Source organism: Poecilia reticulata, chromosome 17 (assembly GCF_904066995.2).
Source record: "Poecilia reticulata chromosome 17, P_reticulata-male-v2, whole genome shotgun sequence".
Lineage (NCBI taxonomy): Eukaryota > Metazoa > Chordata > Actinopteri > Cyprinodontiformes > Poeciliidae > Poecilia > Poecilia reticulata.
In genome coordinates, this window is record NC_088846.1 from 22,046,980 (window position 1) to 22,074,774 (window position 27,795).

The 27,795-nt window shown below is 39.6% G+C and overlaps 1 protein-coding gene across 17 annotated transcripts in view; it reads right to left on the reverse strand.

Annotated features, from left to right (window-relative positions):
* Positions 1 to 27,795, reverse strand: part of LOC103479767 (protein tyrosine phosphatase receptor type F) — a 238,265-nt gene that overhangs the window by 141,897 nt on the left and 68,573 nt on the right. For all 17 annotated transcript variants that reach the window (XM_081597905.1, XM_081597904.1, XM_008434405.3 and 14 more), the window contains one exon: positions 8,332 to 8,508. In XM_081597905.1, coding sequence (XP_081454031.1) covers positions 8,332 to 8,431 — 100 coding nt within the window. In that variant the 5' untranslated portion in view covers positions 8,432 to 8,508. The remainder of the gene's footprint in view (positions 1 to 8,331; positions 8,509 to 27,795) is intronic.

A 27,795-nucleotide genomic window follows, 5' to 3' on the forward strand; every position in this document is an offset into this window, starting at 1 on the left:
GCCGATATATCAGACAACCCAGATCTACATCGTCCCTTCCTGCAATATTTTCACACAATGTGACATGAAGCAAATGAGAGCCAACTGTGATTATCGCATTTATCGTATTGGGATTTCATATTCCAAAGTACCTGAAGAACAAATGCCTTTCCAGGGGCTTGCTGGATGTCTCAGTTTCAATATTCAGCTCACATTACATTCACTTCTGATAAGACAAAAACCAGAGTTTTTTTTCTTCTTTTATACAAAGATAGTTCAGTGGCCAAAGAAAGATGGATCTTCGTAAGTGCTACCAGAGCTATAGTGAAATCACAAGAGTAATGTGCTTTATCCTTACGGAGTTACTGTACTTAAAATGTTTAAACCTAGAGAAGAGAAAAGAAAAACATCAAACTTTCAAAACCCCTGTGGACAGATGAAGACAGGTTTTCTATCAGGCCTTCCAGTTCGACCTGAATTATTCAAGACAGTGGAGAAGAAGGAGAAGTCTGAGTGCAATTACCCTTCACTCATCTCTTTCCAGTGTGAACAACATTACTGTAATGGCTTTCATCTTCTCAAGCTGATTATGAGGCAGGGAGGCATCTCTCAAGTCTGCTCTCTTGCTTTTCATTGTCAGTGAAACATGCTCAATGACATTTGAAATAAAAAAGGAAAAAAACACTCAGAGTGAGCATTTGAAATGATTGTTTTATAATATGGAACGATAAAAGCTTTGCTATGTACCTAAAGATGGCGAGACAGTAGATGTTGCAGGTATTACTCGACCAGGAGTCTGAGGTGTTACATTACCTGTGGTATTTAAACCGACGCCCCAACCTAGAAGATCTAGTCTAAGATGACTCACAATCTCTGACTTCTTTCAACCCACTTGCTACCTTGTGGGAAAAAGACACAGGATAAAAGCAGAAACTCCGCATCCATCTGCTTAAGTTAAAACTATTTCTGCTTTTATATTTTTACACCTCTGCAACAGCATTAGGCAATAAATCAGTACAAGTACAAAGGCTTTTGCAGCTTTTATAACGGCTGATGTATTGTCTGCAGAACAATGCACAAGAAGGGAAACATCACTCCCTGTCTTCCATTAACAGCCTCTAAATGCATGCAGCCCTGACCTATAAGATGAGCTTGCTAATGTGTTGCATGGACCACACAGCTCATTTACACAACCCGGGGGCAACATCACCTCCCATGTTCACAGAGTTCACTCGGTGAAATTTGCTCATTTACAATGAATGTCATAAAAACATTTTTTTTCTTTCTCCAATTTGACATGACGAAGGACGTCTGAATGTTTGAAGGCTTGTGTGGGTGTCAACCTGGGGACACATGCATGCAAAACAAAACAGAAAGAGGAAAATGGAGCATTGTGTATGCAGCTTGAATATATAATGGTGTATAGATATCTTCAGGGTTTCGACACAGACTGCAAAAGCAGGCAATTTAAATATATGGAAAAGAAAAAGTGTGTGAAAATTTCCAAAGCCCATTTCCCTTTGCCTGATTCTAAAGGTTGTCTCCTTAAATCCATCCATCTACACTTTTGCACATCAATACATACATCCATCCTTCCATCCATGCAAGTTCACACCTAAAGCATGTCCACTGTAGAACTATCTTCAAAGGAAATGTCTAAAAAAAATCTCTAGAAAAATAAGGCATTTTAAAAGGGAAACTGTATAAGAACCCAGTATTAACTAAAGCCAGCATTTAGCGCTGCTGTAATTCCTGAGAGGGAAATTCAGGCACCTTGTAGGACGCCTTGGCTCGGACCTTGACATTAGCAGACCAAGTGGGAAAAACGTTAAGTGTGTTAAGTAATCCTTGGAGGGATAAGGGCAGGGGGGCTCAGATGATGAGATGGCCACAGGCTTTTTCACAAAACCCCATTTTGGGGGTTAGCTACCAATTCATTCCCACAACCCCACTAACCTCATTAATTTGTCAGACTTTGATTGGCCTTCCCTCCGAGACCATAAAGAGCCCCTACCTTTGTTCTCATCATCTCACCCACAAGCCCCAGGAGTCTTAAGAGATTCAGCTTTCCAGCAGCCAAGTAGAGAGAGGAAATTAAATTATGTAATAAGAGAGAAAAAAAAAGACAACAAGGAGATTCCAGCTCACTCGCCTTCCTCCTGATTGTGACACTTTCGATAGCCATTCAACCATGAATGCACACCAAAGATCAGTGTGATAAACAGGAAGGAAAACGACTGGCAGAAAGGAAGTGAAGCTACTACTGTCAATATAATTATAATTGAAATGTCTCCCTGTCTGTCAAAGACTGACATTTCCTGTCATCCTGTGCCGGCGCCAACGCTGGGCCACAGCAGAGAGTTTGGGTGACTGCCTCCAGCCCTGCGACTGAGCTCTCTAATTAAACTATTAATCTCACGTCATTAACCTTCGATGACACGTTTCTCCCTGAATTCTGACACTGCTGCATCGGCACATGAAAACAACTTCCCTTCAAATCTGCTCCATATTCCCACTTCATCTTCGCTGTTCTTAGCTTTAATATCGCTTTGTTTTTCCCAGCTCCTTTGTACCCAGGTTGCATTGTGGGTGCAGCTGTTTGTATATATTGTGGACCACAGCTGTGTGCTAACTGCATTACTCTCAGACTGCCTCTCTAAGGTGGATATGGTTACTTTTAATTAAAAGAGAATCAATTGTTGTCCCTGTCAGTGTTTGAACTGGGTGGCCATATGGGCACTTAAAAATACAATCCAATTTGTAGGGCCCCCACCCAAGACCCCATCTGGCCACCCATCTCCTAAACCACTTTGGCATTGCATCATTCCTTTGTCTGAGCATCAGAAACTGCCAATTCAATTTCCAAAGGTTAAGTTGTAGGTAGAAGTGGTGACAAAACGGGTTAGAGAGTGTTTAAAAATCATTCCAAACATGCTTGGACTCCTAATAAAATATGTTAAACCCAATTTGACATGGAAGTTCGATTCATTTTGGGCTTTTTAAATGATGGGCAACGATTGGGTTTTTGACTGCAAGCTTTTTGTAATCAGCAACATGCATATTCGACCAGTCCTCTAAGCCAAAACTGGTAGAGTTCATTTAACTTGGTTGTGTTCCTGGCTTTTAATTACAGTCCACAGATTTTCAAATTGTACTGAAGTCAGGGCTTTGAGAAGGCCAATCTGGAAGTTTAATGCAACCATTCAAAAACCAGTTTTGATGTGTGCTTGGATCATTCTCCTTTTGGAATGCCCAGCTGTGTCAAAGTCGTATACCCAAAAAAGATTCTAGTATTTTGGGAAAAAACCTATTAAAACAAGATGCAACCATCCGTGATGTGGAAACTGATAGAAACCGGTGTCACTTTCCACAAAAGAGAAAATCCTCATTGACCGAAAGGACGCTCCAAAATAAAAAGGCATTTTCAGACGCCGTAATAAACAAACCAAATTTCTCCTGTCAGGCACGGTGGTGGTAGCATGATCTCAAGGGTCTGCATCACTGTTCTTGGTACTGATTCAGCCTAGATGTGCAGAAAATAACAGAAGTACCAACAAATTCTTCTGATTTTTTGGTGGGTGTCCTAAAGGAAACAGTCTCAGCAGGCTGCCGATGTTTGTCTCTGCTGTTGTGGCTCTTTAAATCTCTGACTAAAATTATATAAAACTGAGCAGCATTGAATTTAAATGGATGTAGAAATTGAATTTTGCCTTTTCTTAGCATAAAACCCCATAACAGACCAGCAGGAAGCATCTTTTGTCACAATGTGTCATTTTGTCTCATTCAAAAGAAAATGTTTTTCTTTAAATTAAACCCAAAAAGTATTAATAGAAATATCAGTTCTTTCATTTAACCAATACACAACCAAATTTTACACTAAAGGCAACCATAAAATCCAATAAACTACCTTCCCTCAAAGGTGCATGTAGGTTTTGCAGCTCCAGACAGATTTTATTTTGCAGGAGTGAGTTTTAAAGGCTGCCGACTCCTGCAACACGACAATGATCCCAAACACAAATCAAAACAGGTTTTTTGAATGAAGCAAGCTTCAGGAACGGCCCTGACATTCAACCCGCTTGGACAATCGTCTAAAGCAGGAAATCACTTGGATACATTTCCGTACTCAAATATCCAGCCGAAATCATGCAAAGAATCTTATTTTCCACAACTTGCAAAGAGAGACATTTATTCAAATTATCAGTGGAGGTGTAGGGTTTGGGGGAGTAGAGAAAATGCATAATGAATTCAAACTGAATCCACCCCAATCTTGTTTTTAAAATCCTTTAAGTTGTGCATTTAATTAACTTTCCACCCCCTAAATGGAATGGCTCAAATAATCATTAAAAGCCCATAATTCATGTGATATTCATGCTGAGTGTAGTTTTATGATTAGCCAAAGCCCCCTCCTGTGAGAACGCTTCTTTATGATCAAGTCACTGGCACAATAACAGCAAAAAAACTGTCGAAAGTGGCAATAAAGTGCAGTTACTTTGCCATGGAGCATCAAGGATCACAAACAGGACAATAAAAGAGTTACTGCATGGCACAGTGCCTTGACATAAAAAGTGATTAAACTTGAGTTAATCATTGAGCCGGTCTAATCCACCGTCAGACTGGGCTGGCCTTCTGGCACCTCACAGAACAGCTCACCCAAGATCAGAACCAGTGAGGAACCACAGGAGACGCCGCACATCAAAAGCTGATTAAAGCCAGTGAAACAAGTCAGAGCGGCAGCGCCTCAGAGATAACCGCTGCGTTTAAGAGAAGCGTATGTCTGACCTTGAGGATGACCTTCTGGTGGCCTGTTGTGTTTGAGGAGGCCATAGAGAGACAGACTGAGCTCCTGAGGGATCAATGACCAGCACTCAGAGTAATCACACTGTATTGTTTGGCTGCTCAGTGATGACATGAGATGAATGATCTCATAAAGCCATAACACTGATAGGACTCACAGCAGCGTTTATTTATACCTGCCGCGCTGTTTTAGCTTTAATTCACACTTAAAAATATTTGACATCATACAAAGATAACCACAAAAGCAGGTTTCATCCACTCCAGATTTTTTTTTTCTCTGGCAATTCTTTAGATTGGGGCATGATGTGCTAGTTTATTGAAGGGGATTAGAGGAATATTATCTAAAATTGATTTCTTTGAGCTTTATATCATGTATTCCCTCATCAAAAACATACCTGGAGTGTTGCTTTCACTCACTCATCTCCCCACTCAGCTCCTCCAGACTAGCAGCAGCAGCAATTAGCAAACACCTGGTGGAGTTGCACGTTCGCTGAGCTCATCATACAAACTATTTCTCAGCGCAACGCTCCTAGGAACGGTTGTAAACGGCATAATGAGAAGCATTGTTGTGATGACAGAGTGCCAGAAAGAATAGGAGCTTCTTAAAGAGACAGAGGCCCAATTTCAAGGTGTCAAACTGCAAAGTCAAACTTATTTTAAGTCATGTTTGATATATATAGCCTTTTTAGAACTGGTAACATAGTTACTTGATTGTGCTATAAAATGGCATTGTGTGGTATAAGATCTCTTATCCTACTTCGTGCTGCCAGTTAGGTTCTATTGACTTAATTTCTTTGTTTTACAGCTCTGGTAGTAATCAGACCCTGTTGTGTTTAGTGAAACTAATCTCAGCAACCCAAAATGTAGTTAATCACATTTAATTTATGATTTAAAAATCAAAACAATTATTTCTTCATGTTGGGCCAAAACAGTTTGACGACTAGTTCCTCAGTAAACTAAATCACCATATAAAAACTCATTTTCGATTTCACTTATGGTATTCTCATATTACTTTTCATAACTTTTGATTTCTAAATGGAGAGGGGCGAGGTGGCGGGGGGCTGGGGTACTGTATTTATCTTTTCTGGCATTAGAATATGAATGAAAGTAAACATATGATGAGAACCTTTAAAATGTGTCTGCCTTAGAATAAACACAGCTACGAAGGAAAAGCTAACATGTTTTCTTCCTGTGGTTTGCTTGGCTGCTTAGCTTTTCGAGGGGGGCACGGGGGGAACAGACTTAGCCCGTGTAATGAGAAACTTGCCAGGCACCTCGGCCATAATATCTGTCTACAGGCTGCCCTGTAATACAGCAGATCCAAACCAGAAATATCAAGCTCGCATAACTAAGTTCCATACAAATTAAAGGCACCAAACGAACACAACCCTGTGATTAGTGGTAGGTGTTATTTTTGACCCCCCCAGCTGTCTTATCTTAATTCTATGTGTTTTTTGCTTTACAGGGTGGATAATAGCAGCGTTGGGCCTCTTTCTGTGACTCCTTACACTACACATAAATAAACCCCGCACCAAGGACAATTTTTCCTAGCAAATCTTGTTTGTCTCAACGTCCTTTTGTTTTTTTAACTCCACCTTTTATTCACGTAGAAGTGTTTGGGTGCACCCATAATAAATACACATACATATTTATCATGTAGCAACTTGTGGCATCAGACTGTCTTTGTCAGTTAATTAAAATGCCTGACACAGTAGTTTTAATCCGTAAATGATATGATCATTGAAATTAGAGACTAGGGCAGTCTAACTCTCACTGGAGGCACAACGCAAAGAAGAAGAAAAAACAAAAACTGAGCATCCTAAAAATCCCCAGTGAAGAGTGTTGAAACGGTAAATGGATGCAATAAAGGCAGCAACTCACAAGAGGAAAAATATTTGCAATCCAGCATTTTGTGCTTATAATTCACTTTTGCTTGTACCTATCTGCAAAACCGAGATTAAAGACAGCGCAAAAGCAGAACGGCGTAATAATAATCAAGGCCCCATTCTAACTCTACTCTGAGCATCTTAAAGAGTCAGCATATTTAAATAATATCCCAACAATGTCATTGGATGGGATGGGAGTTTTTTAGGTTCCTCAAAAAAAGTGGATGCCACTGAATTTAACTTCTTTTGCTAGTTTTGGGACAGAAAAGTCACAGGAACACAACAGACCACCACTTAACCGGTAATTAAATTAACTTCTCTACAGATGTAATTTGCTTATTAAAAGTAGCATTCTACTTTAATATTTTTGAGTTGATCATTTATTACCTGGATGCAGCAATAGGTCAGTTGCTGTTCATCTCCATTGGGATTAATACATATTTTAATTTCACACTATGGCTACACTCAGGAAGAGAAGCTCAGTTCCGGGATCTATTTTATTGCGATCTGATCATTTCTGTATTTTTAAGATCTGCCTGTCCTTGTATTTTTACTGAAATATTTAATCTCTTTTTAGTCCTTGGGTTGAAAAAGCCAATACAAATAAACAATGCAGACCCCGACAGTAATACTACTGCACATGTTGTCAGATTTTTTTCAGCATAGGGCGATTTGAGATGAGAGATATTAACCAAATATTTTCACCACAATAGTTTGTTGCATTAATTACAGTACAAGCAATGATAAAAAATTTGAATTTAATGAGTATTTAATAATCCTCTTCAGCAATTACTCTATTTTTGGTAATACATCTGCATAAATAATAATTTTTTTTTTTTTTTACTATTTTGACGAGTAGGCTTTATTTGACAGACACAAAACTGAGAGGGGGAAGACATGCAGGAAAGGTCTCAAACCCGTGACGAGGACTAAGGCCTCTGTACATGGGTCGCACACTTTTCCATTGTGCCACCACTGTGCCCAAGAAGCCTTTTTTGCACCTATGGTATATTTTATTATCTAAGTGAAGAAGAATCAGCCAAAATAATGCATTACTTTGGTCTACTTAAATTATAAGCAGAGGCAAAGGCAGACCCACAGGACCACAACAAAACTGTCAGGACTGCAAAAACATCCCTGCAAGGTCAAGTTTACAGTGAAACAAAAGAAAAGACGACACACCATGAGAACAAGGCCCTGAGAGACAAAAGGCAAAGGCGACGGAAAAAACTAATCCTCTTTGATGCATGTCTGAAAGGACAGATCAGCTGGTCAGAGGGAGACAGAGGGGTGTCGGGGCGTAATTGAATTACAGTGACCCAATGACGGCACTCTAGGTGAGGTCATGTGTTGAATTAATTCTGTTCCTGACCTTGTCTTTGGTGGGGGAGCGGCCCCCGGAGACCCAAAAGGTCCAGCGGCAGAGAGAGATCTCTCAGAATGTCTTTTCCCAGCCAAAACTGTCACTCAAACAGAGAACGAGGCACAGAGGTGGGCGGATCTCGACTGCCTCCACTGTATGCTTATTTTTAGCTCAGGTGCTAATGCTCTACCTATATGAGAGCGCATGCATTAGGCAAACATTTGTGTCTGTTTTCTGGAATCTGTTAAGAGTCTGAAGTAGAAAGTCCCTCATGCTTTTAGAATGTCCCAGGTGAACGAGGTTACTTACTGTCTGCCAGAGAGGAGATCACCCAGGAGCCGAGTAGAAGCAACAACAGCAACGCCCCTCTGGGCCGAAGGGGCCCTGCCAGGTGAACGTTAGGCACCATGCTCCAAGATGGCACTGCTCCCTCCTCAGTCCCCGCTGCTAGACGCGTCCCACTCTGACAGGATCAAAGACTAACACCTGAGAGAGCAAAGAAATGCAGAACAGGGGTGCGGGGACATTAGTATTCAAACTCACTCTGCATTTGCATAGATTTGAATGAGCAGCATAACACAGTTAGGCAGAAATATCAAAAGCAAGTCGCAGAGCAGAACCAAACGTGAAAGAATTTAAGTATACATGTAAAAAAAAAACAACTACAACGACAACACTGGAAGATCTTTGTTCGCGATCAACAAGCCATCTAATACCCAAAACAAATCCTGCTTCAGGAGGGGGACAAAACCGGTGAAATGGATGTAAGTACATCAGAAGAAGAGGGGAGGCAGCAATGCAGAACAGTTCTACAAAAAGGAAAGATATTCAAAGGGAGACGGGGATGTAGGATCAATTTACTCAGCCACCTTCCCTCCAACAGAGGGGCTTCAGTTAAAAACCCAAAGGACCTCCTAAACAGCAGTCCCAGAGGACCACAGCCCCACTTAATGCCTCCCATTAGGAAATTGAAACTGAGCCATCCAGGTGGTTTCAAATCACAGAAAGTGCAATGATCTCACAGAATGACAACATGGCTACACAAATAAACCTATAACACAACGGCTTCATGTAAAGTTGTCCTTTTGCCAATTTGCACTCCTTCCTACTTCCATCCCAAACCTGTAAATTATATCTTACATTCTTATAACTTACAATTTAACTGAGCATTTTGTTGCAGCTAAGTCCAGAAATGTATGGAAATACAAATCTACAGTAGGCTAATGCACAAATAGTGAAATTTTATATTATTATAATACCATTACCATTTATTTTGGCTCTGGTAACCAATCATAAAATAATAAAGATATCCTTGATCCAACCAAAATAACTCCTAAACGACTTCCTGCTGGGGTCATATAACCACTTTTCCATTCAACAGTCTGAGTAGATGATTGAAAATGGCTTAAAAACATTGCTTCACAAAGAGGGTATGAAACGTCCCCCTGGCGGGTGCAAATTGGCTCGCTGTTGCTAAGAAACCTCTGGCAGAGGACAGAACCGTTTCATACCCGAAAAGGTCAGGAATGAAAAGACCAAAGCTGCAAAGGCACAAAATGTTGAAGAGTGAAAATGAGCAGCACCCTGGAGGGGAGGGTACTGTCAGGAGTCAGTCAACAACAAATAAAAGTAGATGTATCACTAATTAAACACAGTAGGAGAGGGATTATAGTAACACTCGCAGTTTTCTGCCAATATACTAATAATAATGACATAATTCTGTACTTTTCAGACAGATGAAACAGTTTGAGATACTTTAAACGTGCTAATTAAAGGTTAATAGTTCATAAACGTTCAAGATTATTATTTACACAAAATGTCTATGGAAAAATCGATAGCATAAAATGACTTGTTTAATTAAAATGAAAGCATCAGTTACCCCTGTTGCTAAATTTTTTAAAAAACTTAATAAAAAGGATGTGTGGCGCTCCTTTATTTTTCAACTTGTGACTGTCCATGTTTTTGTAACGAGAAAAAATCTTTGTTTTTCTAAACAAAAAGTTGGAGAAGGGGTTAGCACTGATTTATACAATAATCTGCACAGCAGGAAGAACTTTGGTCATTCCACTTTCTCTAATATCTCATTTAAAAAACTTTAAAATGCAATGCAGGGAATACGAAATATTTTATTGGCCCAAGTGCTCTGTTCCTTTGAACATTACATTTTTACATGGAAGATTACGAAAGAATTATGGTTTTACTGTAAAAAGTGTGTCTGTAACATGGTAATTTTGCTATACCACCTACCTGTAATGACCTCTAATAGTTTGTCTCTTAAGGAATCAAATTTATTGTCAAAAACAACTCAATAAGCTAACGTTAAGTTTGTTACAGTCTCAGGTTTAATTGTCTCTTGCCATTATAAACAAAGTAAAAGTAATCCCTTTGAATTGAGTTAACTACATTTCTAATGCCCACACTCTTGCCTGCAGCCATCTCTGAGCAGCTATAATAATGTGAAGAACATCACAGCGTAGCCAGGATAAAAATCTCTCTAAATGGATTTAAAGCCTCCTGTCAAACCGATTTCTGTAGGAGATGACCTAAAATGTAAAACCAACTCTTTGATATGTTCCGTTTTTAATTTTTAAACCTTACTCCCAACTCTAGGAACAATTTATGTAAAGAAAAAAAAAAAAAAGACAAAGTTCAAGACGCTGAATATCTTGAGGCTTGCTGGGTGGCCAGTCAGCTTTATTCTATTCAATTCAGCTAAATAAGTTAGAGTGTCAGGAACATAATGCCTCCAGTATCTTGTGAAGAGAAAAGGAAGCTTTCTTAAGCCTGTGGAGGTCATTACTCATGTGGCTCCTTCAATGCTGGTGAAAACAGAGAAAAATGTGCACAACGAGCCACATCTACAACCCTGGCCACCTTCTTTGATAAACATTCTTTCATGCAGGTACTTTAGTACATGAAAATATCAATACATTTCATCTGTTTTTTGTTTTGTTTTTTTCATTTCTGCACCATTTTTACCTACTTTCTGAAGTTATTTGCAGACAGAAAAATACATGCTTGACTTAGTGAGACAATAAGAAGGAATGCAGTGTATAAGCCCAGGCTGATGCCTGACACGGGCACAGACCCGGACATTTAAAGTTTACAGCCAAGTCTTTGTCGTTGCACAGGTATGCGCCTCGAGGCGTTGATGTCTGCAAGCCCAATATCCGATTCCAAACACGCCTTGCGTCTGAGAAATTTCCAGAGACAATACAGTCAACATCATCTATCGTAGGTGAAGGTTTGAGCTGAGATCGTATCGAACTCTAATACGCTCCTTCCTGGATGTACACTTTGAAGAAATGCCCCCCTAACTGCAGCTGAAGTCATTTTAAACCCCAAGGAAAAAAAATAAAAAGGAGGCTTTCCTTCTCACTGTTACTGAAAGAGAGGTTTAATATTTGAGTGTTAAGCTGTTGAAGTCAGGGAAAAGAAAAAAAGAAGAAGCACAAATATGCTGCTGAGGATGCCAAAACGCTGGATCACTCCTCCAACTTTGCACAGGGAATTAGACATTTAGACCCTGTTTTTTATTTTAAGTTAATACCCCAAGTTAGCGTTGCAAAGTGAGCGCAACTCACATCAATTTCAGTGGCTGACTAATTTGTTATGACACTCATTTTAATGTACGCCAGTGCCGCTCTTGTTCACGTCGTGGGGAAAGGAAATGAGTGAGGCATATAGAGTTGGCTACTCGTCGTGCTCCAAACCCGTGGCGGTGGGGGGATATCTTCTGCAGCAGATGCCAGAAAGAGGCAGATGCTTTTCATCTTCAATGAGACAAATTCCTCAAGCGAAGGCTTATTCTTTATATTTTTTCTTTCAGCTACTTATTTACTACAGAAAAGCACGGTACCTCCCAGCTGTACAGAAATACTTTGGGACAACTCTTTGCAACTATGTGAGTTTGTGTTGCGGCGTGGAAAAGGACAGGGCGTCAACCTGGAAATGGAGCATGGTGTGATCCAAAATCCAAGCAAAATGGCTCAGCAAACAAGAAGATATTGTTGCTGTTGTTTGCAAGTATGTGGGAGAAGCAACGGCAAAACAGTATGAAGATGTAGGTGTGGATGAATGCCCTTGGGAGAATAAATGAATCCTTCTGTAATGATTTCCCTCCAAAGTCTGGTAAGAATGAGTGAATGAGAAACAAGTGAGCAAGTGGATAATTATTGATAAAATGCTCAGCCAGATTTTTTCAACAGTAACTGAGAAACTGCAAAATGTTTAAACAGCTACTGGGGTTATACACAGTGCACAAAATAAGCTTGTGATTTGTAATCCCATAATCAAAATACTCTTAAAATAAATTGAATTACTGTAAATCAGGGTGCAGCAACATATCCTGCTCACAAAAAGATGGTACATGATGTCGTCACAAACATTAAATGAGAGAGGATTTAAATTAGAAAAAGTTAGAATCCTCCCCGTCTTTGACAAGGCTTTACAAATCCCAAATCATAATTTGTATAATTTAATCCAGTTTAGTTTATGCTTGTCTTTATATCACAAATTTTAAGTCTCTAATTCCAAAAATAAAACAAAAAAATAAATCACTGATGCTGCTTCCTTGCTATACTTGTATTAATGAAGGATCCTCATTGTAATCAGCTCAGATTTGATCACTAGGAATTTCATTTCATTAAATGTAATCCAGGTAAGTTAAAATTTGTTGGGGACAATTGAATCAAACTTTAGCATCATTCATGGTAAAAGATTAGCCAGTTGTGTTTATTTTTTTAGTAATGTCTACAAATCATTTATAACCTGTCTCTTCTGGCATTAATATTTGTTTTTACCAATAAAAACTGGGAGGCATAATGCTGAACTTGTTGAATAATTAACCATCATCCAGCTCACTGGATAAGCCTAAATACAATAGACGGTTCATGAGCCCAAACAGTACGAGACGAGATTTGAGAAACATTTTGCTTTGCTTTGTTGAACTGTATTCAAAAAATCTGAAGTGGGCGTAAAATATTCAAATCCAAGTTTGACAGATGTGTTTTATGCTATTGTACGATAACATGAAAGCCAGAAAATCTAAAGTACTCACATTTTGTGTTTTCAAAAGTTAGACAGCTTAAAACAACAAAAAATGTATCATTTTTTAACCTATACAGTACATTTATGATGATAAAAATGCTCTAATCTAGGCCTGCATCATCCATTTATTGTGTTTCCTGCGCCTGTCTAATTCTATTAGATGAAAGAAATGAAGTGCTAACAGAATAAAGGTTTTACAGAGTCTATTTTCACTGTATAATTAGCAAACTTATATTCTGAAGTACACATGATCAAATGCAGTCTAGGCTTATCTAAAAAAAAACTGTTAAGAAAAACAAAAACTGTAGCTTAGCTCTGATGGGAATTTTTGAAGCAGATGCTAACTAGCATCATTAGCGGCTAGTGGTTATTGTCACAGTACTTGTAAGTCATCTGCATTTGTCTTTCTGACAGCATTTCTTTTTTCTAACTACCTTACGTTGTTTTTAAAAACTCGCAGTTTTAACAAAAATGTTACAGAAAGCTTGTGATGACTAATGAAAAGTTTTACTCTGTTAATTTTAAGGATTGTTAGCCAAATTAAAAAAAAAACAGTTACCTCTTACAATGGAAAGTCCAGATCAGCTGTAACACAAAATGGCATTATTCTGTTCTTGCAGTTCTAGTTTGGGAGTTCTTTCACCATTTTATGGCAGAACTTTTTGTTTTGTTTTGTGTGGCGTCTAAAAATATTAAGATTGTACGCTGCAGTAGGGGACTTTCCAGGAGATGTATGCTGCAGCTCTTTCAAAGTATGAAATTTCCTGGCCAGAAAGAACTTGGTTTTTGTAGCCTTGGGTTAAAGTACAAATTTCTCTGTTCCTGTAGAGTTTTGGCCAAAGGACTCGAACATTGATACAAGGTTACACAACCAGTACTAACAAAATGACCCATTTAATAACATATCAACTGACTGTACCATTGATCGGTATTTGTAGACTCTTTGCATTTAGGCTCTCTGCAAAGCCAACCTGCACCTAACTATCTTTACAGGAAATATTTTTTGGAAGATTTCCCAGTTCATAGCAGCTGTTAAGAGAAAAAAAAATCCTAATCATAAAGTGGAAAGGAACTGTCTGTACACTTATGCGACAATTAAGCCCCATATCTTGAAAGCGATTGAAGACAACAAAAAAAAACCTTTGCAGCAATTAAAGCAATAAAAGTTTCAGCAGCTCCCATCACTCTAAAATAAAAGAAGAGTGTAACAGCCAGCAGATATCCCAGATATGGCTGCCCAGTCAGATTGAGTAATGAAGAACAAGGCACATTGATCGGACAGATAAGTAACCAGTCAATGGTCACAACGAGTGAAAATGAAAAAAGATGGAGAAAAATAGAAAGAAATGCTTTTTTTAAAGGATTTGAAATTCTTGTGACGCACGTAAGGTTTATGTTTCTTAAGAAGACTTGGAAGTTTGATGAAAACACTTTGGTTTTAAAGAAAAAGTAAGAATTTTGGAGCAATATGGAAAAAAAGCAATTAGGTCATGTAATGCATCAATACTGTGGTATTTTTCACCCATAGTTATCATACTACAAGAATGTGATACCAGTTCATATTACTATTAATATGTTGCAGCAGTCGGCAATCATATTAAATGGGTTTAAAGACAGAAGTTTTTCCACTGAAAGTGTTATATAGGGAAATATTAAATAAAGCACAGCCAAAAAAACTAATTATCAACTAAAACAAGGGCATGTTTCAGATAATTGCAGCTTAGGGGGTGACGTGTTTATTCAAGTCTGAAACTTGGTAGGCTGCGAGAGTTGCAGCGCCAGAACAACCTTTTCCAGACTTTTTTTGTTTTTTTTTTTGCAACTCACTCAACAAATTCAAGATGTGGGCGGTGATTCAGAGGCTGAACACAATTTATCGTGCAGCACAGGGTCCCCAATTTGTCAATATGTCAAGATTGCGTGGCCTATTAGAGAGAGATGATTCTGTTGTGGTAACATCATGTCTAAACACACAGAGAAGACGAGGTCGCTGAATTGAACCTGTCTGAACCTTCAATCACTTGACAGGGCATCGGCTCTTAATTCTTAACGAAGACGCTTCAGATTCTTAAGTGTTTGGGGACTTCTTGAGAATACAGAGCGTGACAAACAGAGTATACGGTATATAAAGTGTGCAATAGGTGGAGGACTAAGGGATTTAGAGAGGTAATTAACAAGGCAACAATTGGAACATCTAAACCGGGAAACTGTGGAGGACAATGGGGCATTTGAGCCAGCTCACTTGGGAGGTTCAGCACACACCTGAAGCACACCTATCCTGTTTGCCTCCCACATCAGGGAGGCAAACAACTTATTACCCCCCTGTAAATGTGTGTGGCAAGGGAGTGGCCACCCATATAGAAATGGCCGTCGACAGACAAGCAATGCAGGACGCAGCTGCGCAGAGGGAGACAGAGGGACAGAGAGGCGGCGGCTGAGTAAACACCACCATTACGCTAACTACAGGTAGCGTTTCTGCTCTCTGTCGTTTCCCCCTCCTTCCCACTCATGTTCCCTCCATTTCTGCGTCTCTTATTTAATGGGTAATACCGGGCGCGGGGAGGTGGGACAGCTGAGATATATGGGCCAGCGGCGTGGAGAGCTAATCACGGCCGTCTCTGGGGGTGATAAACCCAGACCAGAGAGGTTTGAATTTGCGAAGCCTGCAACAGCTCCATAAACACGGTTACAAGCTGAATTTCAACAGCAGTGTTTTTGGCTCTTGATTAGTTTTCCATGCCCCAGAAGTCTCACCCTCACAGCTTTATACTACCTTCTTTTTTTTTCTTTTTTTTCTCAGCGGTGATCACCGACCACAAGATCCCAGGAGTATTACAGCGAGCCAGCGAGCCCTGCACTGTAAAATGAAAGTGTAAAATAACCAAATGGAGTTCTCTCCTCCAAATTAGAAAACCTTGCTGTGCCCAAAGACTTGACAATGCGTGTCTTTTTTAAATCTTTTTTCTACAAGACCCTGCATTGAATTTCACCCAACAAAGGGTAATGTCCTGTGACCTATTGAGGTTTACTGCTCCTCTGTTTACAAGCTGATTCCACAAAGTTAATTGTTAACACTTTACTGCCGACCGGGACACTGAGACTGGCAGGCACCTAACAGATGTGCACATTTCCTTGAGTTGAGCAATAGAAAGTAGGAGGCACTGGTTATGCAGAACTCCAGTAATAATTAAACATGAGTAAAGTTTCGGTCTGTGTGGATGGTCTTAAGGAATGCACTGATGTCACACAGTGTATCAACTACCAGACAGGTCAAATATATGCAATGGTCTATAGTACCATGCAAAAGTAAAGCTCCTCAAACTCTTTTTTTTTCTTTATTTTCCCACATTTTATGGTGTTGAGTTTTTATCCGAGTAGTGCATAATTTCTAAGTGGAAGAAAAATAAATTTTATCGGAAATCTGAAATGTGCATTTTGCCCCCTTAAATCTGATTGCTCAATGTAAAATAAATAAATAAATAAATAAAATAAAATAAAAATCTGCACAACCAGTTGTCATCCAGCCCCTAATTCATAATCTGAAGTGAAAAATATGTGACCAGTTTATGGCGATAGCTAGCATTTTTTTTAGTAATCTATTATTCTACCAATTATTCTGTTGATTAATGAATTAATCTGATAAAATATTTGGCCGATTTTTCATTTAACCACTAAGATGAAAATGTGAAACGCTCAACCCTTTCTGCTCGACTTAACGTTGATACTGTGTAGGACTGATCTGTCGATTATTTTATAAAGTAACTAAATTATAAATGTATTATTAATTTAAATTATTATAAATTTATCTTATAATTAGATAACAAAACATGCTTTATTTGCAGAATTTGAACCAGGTGATGGTAAGGCTATGTCACTTGAGTAGTTCTGTGTAGAACATATTTACAGATAAGTCATTTTTCATTTTATATGTGAAATGTATATATCTTCTTTGTTGTTGTTCTTTCAAATGGCATTTTTCCAGGTCTGTATATCAGTTGATGATCAACTGGTCACTAAATTTGTTGATAATCAATCAATAATCGCCTTACACTATTAATCATTTCAGCTCTACATCAGTTCAACCAATACTCATGCAGGCAGGAAAAACTTCACCGGAAGTCCCATCAGGTAAAACAGTGGAGGTTTAATCATTAACTTTCGTTGATTACATGCAACACGGTGGTGGCAGTATCATGATGTGTGAATGTTGTGCTTGTGACTGGTGATGAAGAGATGGATGAAAATAGAAAAACAGTGCAATCCTGGAGAAAAGCGTTTTAACTATAACCAACTTTACAGTCTCCTTAAGAAAATCCTCCCCACAGCATAATGGAGCCACTACCATGTTTCCACTGTTGCGAGGTCATTAACATACATACAGTTTCTGATCTAGAAAAAAATTGTTTGACACCTTTGTATCCCTTGTCTTCCACTTCACAAATATGCCTTGCTTTGACCTGGTCTGTCGCATAAAATTCCAATAATATTCACACAAGTTTATTGTTGTCATTCAGCAAAACACACAAAAAATAAAACAAATGGTCTTGAACACAAAACATATAGGATGTAATCTCTAAGGGCCTCTGCCTACTTCCCACAGAAAATACTGGAAAGACATCTGCGTGCTGAGTTCATGATACAGTGTCAATCGACATTTAGTATGGCTGAATGATCATTTAACAAATTTTAAGCATCTCCATAAATTTCCACATGTCTGTTAGGAGGGGAGGGGTCCTTAATACAAGGCCAGCAATCTTCTCAGCATCAAATCCTTCTAGAATGAGGGGCGATAAGTTTTACACCAATATGTAGTACAAGGACTCGAAGAGACACACCATACTGCCACTTCCATTTGAATTTATCGAGAAGTGATTATTGACGATGTTGCATGGCGGAGCGAGGTAAAAAATGGCTTGCAGTGCAAAGTGCTGTGAAAAAGGGGGCTTGCAAATAAATCAAAAAGCAGGCCCGATGTAAAACAGACATCCATCAGACGGGAGAAATGCTGTGTATACCTGAACCAATAAAGTGTCGGAAGCAGCTTTCTTTATTTAATTTTTTTTTTACCAGGGTTTACTGAGCATAGAAAAGTATAGTTGGGTGCCCAGTGGACTATTTAAAAATGTTGATTTTCAAGCCAAATTTATACAAATCATATTCACCAAAAAGAGAATTTTCCATGTTCAAAGCACAATTAACTTTGGTGCATGGAAATTTCCCTCTACGTATTTAAATCTATTCAAACTTTCAAAACAAACCAGGACTAAAAATCTGGTTTTTAGTCCTGGCATCTCTTGTCAACTGACGGATTTACATGGCATTGAGAAGGACCTTGCATTAACTCTGAATCAGTTGCTTCACTTTAGTCTTAGAATTTGTGGTGTAAAATTGCGTAGTTCACGTAATAAACACTTAAAATGCATTTCCCCAATGTTTTAGACTATTTAGTCCCCCAAAATTGGCTGAATCCACTAATTCTCCCAAAATATGATCTGATCTCATCATAATTTCAGATTTCATCATGTAGTCAGTATGCTCCTGATTATTTTTCTACTGCTTTTTATGTCTGTTGTCCATACGACATTTAAAAATCTCTCACACGTTGAGGCCTAAAACAATGGGAACAAAATTACACAATTATTACTCAATTTTAAAGCATAAGCGGAATTTGAAAGTTTCAGAGATTGAATCAGCAATATCATTACTGTGAGGAAATCATTAGATGGCCAGCTGGTTGGATGGATGGAAACATTTAGAGAATGGGACTGGGAATAAAGTCTGAAAATCTATTAAATCAACAGCCTTCCTGCAGCATCAAGATTTAAAGAAGTTTTATTATTTCTTTGTGTTAAAATTTTACCACGGAAAATGAATAAATAAGCTTGTTTCTGAGTTATAGTTAAACATTAATTTAGCCCAATAAACTTAGATCTATTCTCCACAACAGATGCCTGGAAACATCAAGAAAGAAATTCAAGCTGCCAAGCAAGAGAGATGAGCTGAGACGTCACCACTTGACGGTTTGCTTGTGGACAGATGGTGCCGTAAAAATGACTAGGCAGACAGCACAGAAGGCACGGACAACCCTGCACCCTCCATTCACACCACGCAGAGGACTTGGACTCCCCCCGACCCCCACCACCTCCGAGGCAGAAAGCCTTGCCTCCACCAGTAAAAGACAAACACAGTGAAGGCATGTGAGCAAAAAGATTGGCAAACACACAGCTCCGTAGATCAATAGCTCGCCAAACGAAGGCAGTTGTTCCGGCTGAGCTCAGTCCATGGATATTTCATGGATGGATTTTAGGAACCAGAAAGAGAAATACAAACGAGAGCGGGGATATTTAAAGAACGATTTCTGGGTTTGAGTTCGGGCTGCATTGCATTCATTCACAACAGCTGGCTCTGAGGTGGTAATTCTGCACTGAGGTTTGTAAGAGAAGGGTTTTTAAGGGCCCCATGCTTTTCAGCTGGTGCCCCCACTGTTCTAAATCAATTACCTCCAGTCAGTCAATGCTTAAAGTGAGGGGGGGTATTGTAAATCAGCTTGGTGTCAGGCCAGATTAGTAACTGTAAAGAGTGAGGAGTGTTGTGGACCCTTCAGAGGCAGACATGAGAAAGAAGCTAGGGCCTCGATGCTCTGCTATAGGGAAGCAGTTCTGCTCACTGTTGGTAACAATCTTCACAAAATTTGAATTTTATAGAAATGTAATCTCAAACTAGATGATTCGATCCTATAAATTACTACAGCTTTATAACCTCTAACTGAAGAATGTGTAAGATTGGCATTATCGCTTCACTTTTTTTCTACAAGGTGGATATGGTTGAGAATAAATTATTCTGCGTTTTCCTCCATCTCTTTCACAAGACAAATCCCTGCATTTTTGTGGGTTTGCAAGAACAAGACAAAATAGACTGAAGTTATCAAAAATTACAAACTGCGTCAAGAAGAATTCAATTCAAACTTAGATCAGTCTAGAAAATTAAAGACTTTGAACTAGAAAAACAAACACAAACATTGACAGAAAGCAATAGATGCTAGCTTTATCGTCATTAGCCGCTAATCGTTAGCCAGCCACAATACTCTCACTGAGCATTAAAATTGTTCTCTATTTTTAAGCTTTATAAACATCAAGATGTGTTTTAAGTAATGTGTGTGCAGTTATGACATTTACTCGAAAAACAAGAATCAAAAGTCACTATTGCGATATTTAAAATAGTCTTTTTACAAAATAGTGAGACTTACTCACATTACACTTAAAAGCAGACGGTCTGTGGTTGTCGGACTGCAATCCAACAAGCAGTTTCTTATCTCACTACATCTGTTAAATGCAAATTTGCTCCTGAGAAATCTGCTTTGTCAGCCACAATATTCTCTCAGGTAATAAAAAAAACACATACACAGACGTGAAGAGAGTTAGCCATGGACTACGTTCAGTTTATGACACAGGATATACGATATGTCTCACACCATATTGAATGTTTGTCTTTAGTCGGTGCCGGAGCTCAGAAGAAATAGTATGTTGACACAACGCGTTATTTCACTTTGCAACAGGGCATGTAAAATGCACATGGAAAAGCAGTCCATTGTGGTCTGAGCTACAGAGGAACAAGCTTAATATTGACTGAGGGAAGGGTTAGACAAACTCAGGGAGGGCTGGGAAAAGCCCCTCCTGTAAAACCTGGCATTTGAGGTGGGAAACAGAAACATCATACCTTATGGTGTATGGCGCAATGCATAAGGCTCTGTTTAAAAAGGATGACCTCCTCATATGAAACGGGCTTGTGGAAATTTAAAACGGCACATGCCACAGAGAGATCCATCTTTTTCCACAAAAAGTCTATTATTTACACAAAGAAAACCAAGACTGCTTGTCCTTGTGGAAACAGTTCAAACCTAACATATTCAGCATGCATTAGCTGTTATTGCACAGAGGATCCCAGAGGTCCTAATCCAACTCCTGTCCATGTCTGTGGCTTCTATTCCAGACGGATGCCCTCTCAGTCCCTGTCTAACTAGTGAAAAGAGGCAGATCCTAATAAGCCATTCTGTCTTTCTGTCAGTCTGTGTTTCCCTCCATCCTCTGGCTTCTTCCCCTCTCTCTTTTCCTCCCTGACCAAGCCTCCTCCTCTGTCTTTTACCCTGTCTAAGCCACGAGCCAGCCTGCTGGAGCAGATGGAAGCATATATCCCCACTGCTCTCCGGAGGACTAAGGATTTAAAATGTAAAAGAGATGAGTTTGAATTTGGCAAAGGCCAGAGGATGAAACAAGCAAGAAAAGTAGGAACTCTCAGTTTAGGCCATGTTCATAAAACTAGATCAATCTCACTGTAACAGGGCAATAAATTATAAAGATCCCAGCTTTAAACAAACCTGGTGTGCATCTGTTTGGTGTTAAATAAAGCCTTTTATTGTGCCCTAAATATCAAGATTTGATAAACAATGTAGGTGGATAAGTCAGAAAGCATCATAACGTTTTACTTTTTTATCATGAAGTTCTAAGCTGAAAATTGTGGCTTTTTTTATTGGGGCTATAGCAACAAATTCAGAACAAACAAGATTTAGTTTTTGTGTAACAAATAAAATAAAGGCTTCATGAATGTAACAATGTTTTAAAGAATCTCTGTTCAGTCTGGAACATTCCAGTTCAGTTTTGTCCACTTCAAGGGTTTTTGGTTTTAAAATACAACTAAGTGGACTAAACTTACACTGCACTTTTCAAGCCATACCAACCACTCAAAGTGAACCATGAGTCACATTCACCTGCTGCACTCCTAGAGCTTATGTATTCACTCAACTAATGTTCAGATAAGCAGGAAACTTGGGCTGAAGTACCAGATACATGGGCATATTCACAGGGGAGGATGGAATTAAACTGACAATTTAATGATGACTAACCTTCCCACTTAGATTAAATCTGTTAAAATGCCTCAAAATACTGTGACCAATTGAAGCAAATGCTAACTTAAGTAGCTCTTTAACAGGTAACAGTCAAGCAGTATTCCCACAATAAAATAGTCATCTGCTCCAGCCCTAGCTTGCAAGGTTCACTGTGTGAGCTAATCAAAAACAGTAAAATAGCCTTCATGCTTAATGGTAATAAGAAGCTTTTAAGCACACACAGTAAGCTTCATTAGCAGCTAACTGCTAGCCATTTGCATTATTCTCACAATGAAATACACTTTTGCTTCGGTCCTCATTAGAAGCTGCACTGTGGTTACCAAAATCAATTTATAGGCTTCTCAAGAAGCATCCTTAAATTCCTGTGAAGTGCTAATAAGGTTTCTTAGCAAATGCAAAATTTAGAATCGCTAGGAGCTTACTGTTGGCCAGTTGCAGTACCTTTACAGTGAGATAATCACCTGGTTAATCCCCAATAGGTGCACTAGCTAGAATCAGTTGTCACCGTTAGCATCTAAACCAAAAATAGCCCTTACATTGAGTGCCATGTGGTGAGTTTAGAATTGTTAGTCGGTTAGCTAAATAATTATCGCAATTAAAATAACTTTTGATTCAGCCATGATAAAATGCTTGTTGCAAAACATTAAAAATGTTAATGTCTAGGTTTATCAAAAATCTGTGAAAAGTGTTACGTTTCGCAATGACAGTAAGCTTCGAAGCTGAGTCTAAGTTTAGCTTCATTAGTACTTAATTGTTGGACAGTTGACGTTTTCTTACAGAAAACAGTCAATTCCATCAATCCCGATAGGAAGGTATGAGTAAGTGGCCAACTTTAGTGTCCAGACTAAACATAAACTCTGCATTAGCTCTTTAAGAAAACTGCTGACATTTTAAAACAAAAGCTCTCTTTAGTATTGCTGTTGGTGAATAGTTCATCAGTTGCTCTATTCTTGCTGTAAAATAGTGCTTTGCTCAGAAGCCATGTTTGACACAACTCGGCTAAAAACTATGGAGTAAAACTTCACTTCAGTGTTGATAGGAAGTTCTTCAACAGATGTTAAATTTGATGTTATTGCAAATAAGGGTTAGGTATCCGTAATATTCTAAGAGTGCTTACAAATCAGTCTTATATCAACTTGTCACCTCAACAGGATGCAACAGTGAATGGAAATATTTTCTTACATTACTTAAAAATCATGTCACCTACTTTTCTATCAACTATGTGAAATGCTGCCACACAACCGATTTTAAAGTACCGTATTTTCCGCACTATAAGGCGCAACTAAAAACCTTCAATTTCCTCAAAAGCCGACAGTGCGCCTTATAATCCGGGACGCCTAATATATGGACCGATTTTGAGCCACAACAGGTCTAGCAACCACGGTAAGCAGCCGCCAACTTCATTTTCCCCCGTATAAGAAGTGCGCGGTGCATGCTGGGATAGTTGTCAGAACGCTGGTTTGTTAATAAAGTTTGATAATACATTTAAAGCCAGTGGGTGGGGCGGGGAGGGGGAAAGAGACAGACAGAGACTGCGGCGGCAGCGTGTCGGTTGGTCTGTGTTACCCAGAAAGCAGTTGGGCACAATATCGCAACACCAACACCGTGAGTGAAACAATGACTGGGGCAGCCTACTATATAAAGTACTCGGGGACCACTTCTTTACAAATGTGGATGTGTAATAATAGAGTACGGAACAAATTGGCAACCCAAACTGAAGCGTCTATTCTGTGCCCCTTATATATGAAAAAAGTTTTAAAATAGGCCATTGCGCCTTATAATCCGGTGCGCCTTATAGTGCGGAAAATACGGTATTTGGAACTTCCTCATTGCAAATGTTGCTGGGTACTATCAGCCATTAGTCAAATCTGTTGGGATCTGGAGTTGTTTGCTTCGTCCTCTAGAGGGCGCTGGAGGCTGTTTTCCACCTGAGGGCATCTGCGGACCCACGCACCTGGAACCATTCTGCCATCAGGAGCTGTATAACTAGAGGAGGCCGACACTTCTCTGCCAGATTGTTAGCCAATGATGGTACAGGCTCACCTCAGGTCAAATCTTTCTGATCCCTTCCTAGATCCTGATCCTTTGTGTCTCTGACCTGTTACAGCTGTTTGTCCTGAGACGTGCTGGAGAAAGCAGATTCTGTCAAGACCCTTCTGGACCTACAGATCGGCAGCCTCCTTCCCAGTGGAACAGTTCCAGCTCCCGAACTTACCTGTCCGTCCTCCAACGCCGCTGCAGCCCACAGTCCTCCGCACCTCAAACCAACTCCGGATTCCCCAGACTTCCCCCCCAGTCCTTTACCCTCCCGATTGGAGGTAAGCTCGCCACCAGCACCATATCCAAATTTCCGATGACCTCAAACTTACCGTCTGTTTCTGACTCAGTTGACCCAAGTTCCAGTCCCGACGCACCCGGACCATTTACCTGTGTTTCTTTCCCAACTTGTTGTAATAAATCACTTAAATCATTCTCGGTTTCTGGAGTGGATCTGCATGTGGGTTAGAAAATTAGACCACAACATGACAAAATCCCTTTATTACAACAGGTTAGGTCAAGCACAGCCAATGTCAAAAGTAGAAGTTTCAGCATAGATTTAAACAGGTGTCAAACCAAAAGCACTGGATGTGACTACATCATGCTTTTCTTGAGATCTTGTCCCTCCCTCAATATATAGTTATATCCCCAATAATAGCCTCATACCACATTGATAAACATACATAACCCACTGAATGCTTACTTGTGTTGAACTGCCACAGGCAAGAGTAAATTGGATAAGTCCGGATGTCTCTTGAGCTTACGTCAGCAGAAATTGTGAAGTCAGACCCACGTTTTCCTCAACACCTCACCTTAGTCCACCTCTCAGGTAATGAGAAAGTATCTGGACAGTGCATCTGTCGTCTGAAGGAAGATTCTGCTTTGTCCTCAATCTCCGCATGGCAGCATGACAGACAGGAGGAGTGCAGAACAACGGGCCGACGAGGTTGTGAGCGGTGCAATCGATTGCCAACTGACTGGCAAGGTCCATTATACTGACAGGCCGGAGCCACAACACGCTGACCTGCACATCACCAACGTCCTCATTACTACCTATGAATCTCTCCCTGGGACCAATCTCTCTGGCCCTCTCCCCACTCTTGCTCTATCCTCTCTATGGTCTCTCTGGCCAAGGCATACAACTGAAATTCACTCCATCAATCTGATAGATGAGCTTAAAAAGAGGCAAAAGCCACACCTAAGCAGCAGCACTATATTTAATCCACAAGGCTTGTAACAGATACAGAATAAAGACAAGGTGTGCTTTTCTAAAAGAAACAGCAGAACTGTACATTTAATAGAATTATTGAAAAGAAACTAGAAATTTTTTACAAAGGCCTCTGCCTCTTTTAAAGTCGCCACTATGTTGAACAGTTCACCCACTTCCTTTCCTTCTTTTTATGCTTGTCCTCTGTATATCTATTTATATTTATTCTCTCCTGTGCAGATGTGATTTATCTGCCCCCAGACTATCAATTACCACCCATAAAGAGTCATTATTCAGTGCCTCCACTAACCAGACACATACACTTTCTTAGACACATGTTCAAAAATATACCCAAAGAAAATCTGGGTTCATTCTGAGCTCTTGAGATTTGAATGACTCATCAAATACTTTGCTTGACAAATCACTTCATAAAAAAATATCTTGGCAAGAGCTCCTCCAGATATTCAGCGCAAACACGTCCAATCAAGCAAAGCCGGCATTTAGATCTGAGCGAGTCTTCTTCTTAATTTTTTAATTTATTATTATAAAAGAGACGCCAAGGATGTAATTTTTATGAAATTAATCACCACAATTCATGAAAAGACTGTTACAAAATGTTACATTAGATGTGGCAAAGCCCATATTAATTATTAGATAAAACTTTTAAATAACAGCAGATTTGCAAAAACTTTGGGCAAGTTGAATATGTTGGTAGAATAGCACAAACATGGGAGCAATCGTGCCTCGTCAAAGTTTCCAAACCTGTTAAAAGGTTTCACCTATTGTTCTCTTGCAACCTCAAGCTTCAATTAACTTTATTGGGGTTTTAAAGGAAAGACAACCACAACGTAGTGTATAATTGTGACTCACTTCCCCACACTAACAATATAAAGCATACAAACCATTCCATTGTAGCTCTGGCTGTATGTCTATGGCTGTTGTCTTACTGGACACTCAACCTCCATCGCAGTCAAGATTTTTGGAGCCTATAACAGATTCCCTACCAGGAGTGTCCAGTGTGCAAGTTAACATTGAATATTGATGCCCATCTCTTGTCTGACTCTTTGGTTGAAATATATTAGATGCAGGAGGGTTCTATTAAATACATAGATAACTTCTGAAAGCCATTGTTTCAACTGGATTTATTTAAGGGTGTTGTATTCAAACGGGTTGAATATATCTGCATGCAACACAGGTTTTAATTTGTAAACCGAAGTCAAAAACCAAATTCAACCCTCTTAATTTCAAAACTACACACCATTTTGTGTTGGATTGCATTTTGTCATGTTGCAGCCCCAGACCTCAGTGTGTTTCATTTCAATTCTATGTGACAGACGGGTTTTTCAACGCACTCAAAAAGAAAGACCTGCCCAAACTCCTCCTGACATGTCGTCTTCGTTTCTGAGAGCGATTAGGCTGAACACCAGGCTGTTCCACACACAGGAACACAAGTCGGTACAGGAGCCAGTCACTCACCTCATCAGATCCACCCTGATGTGGAAAGTGTCTCTGTCAGGTCAACAATTGACAACCCATTGCAGTCATTCCACAGACTGGTTAAATGCCGTCTTTCAAGGGTCTGTTAAACTTGGCTGAGCTAGTTTTTTTTTACGGATTTTAAAACTTCAGGCTTAGCTCTTAGTCAATCACAGGAGGTGAACCGCCAACCAAGAGGCAGAAATTATACAGATGGCCTAAGCTAATAACCTCCTAAAGCTCCCATGAGGACTGCAGCCTACTTTCTTGTCATGCTTGGTCTCTTTAGCAGTTTTCCATACAGCACACAGAATCAGCTTGCAAAGGAAGATCTAAGAAAGCAAATTCCTTTTAAGTGAGGCATCATGTCTAGTCATAGAAATCATTAGAATAGCTTATTTGGGTCAGAAAGCTAATAAATGTAAATTAACAATGAACTGGGATCTCCCTTTAATGCATGACACTCTGAGGCAGTAACAGCTCAACATCAAACCATAAAACTGCTAACCCCATGAGACACTGAGCCAGGGGAATTAGGAATCTCCTTACCAATAAGTGCAAAAAAAGCATGACACACAATTTAAGCTAATTTAAAGGCATTTCAATAGTATAAATAAACGCTGAATGTGACAACACAAAATGCTAAGTCTGTGAAAGAGACTGGTTAGGCTGTCTTCTCAAACTGGTTCTCTTGTCTTATTTTAAGCCAGGGAAGTCAAGACTCCCATGTTTACTAATGCAGAAGCAACCCCTTTATCAGGGAAGAGATTTGTAGGGAAGAGGCAGGGGATTAGCCATTAAATTACCAGGCAGACAGCATCCCTGCTCTAGGGTTGTGAAGCAGTAATCTCCAAGGCTGGAGCGCCTTGGAAAGAGAGGAGGGGGGTCTCCAGATAAAGGTTTGGGATTGCTGCGGCAGAACTCAAAACAGTCCACAAGTTGTACACTAAAAAGCGAGTTTAAGGGTGACTTTCTCCAAAGGGTGGTTTACCTTTTATTGCAAATGCTTTAATAGGGCCTGACCGCATTGTGAGGTTTCGCTTAACAGCCGAGCGCCAAGCAGTGCGAGACTTTAAAGGCTTTAAAAGAGGACTCCTGTAGC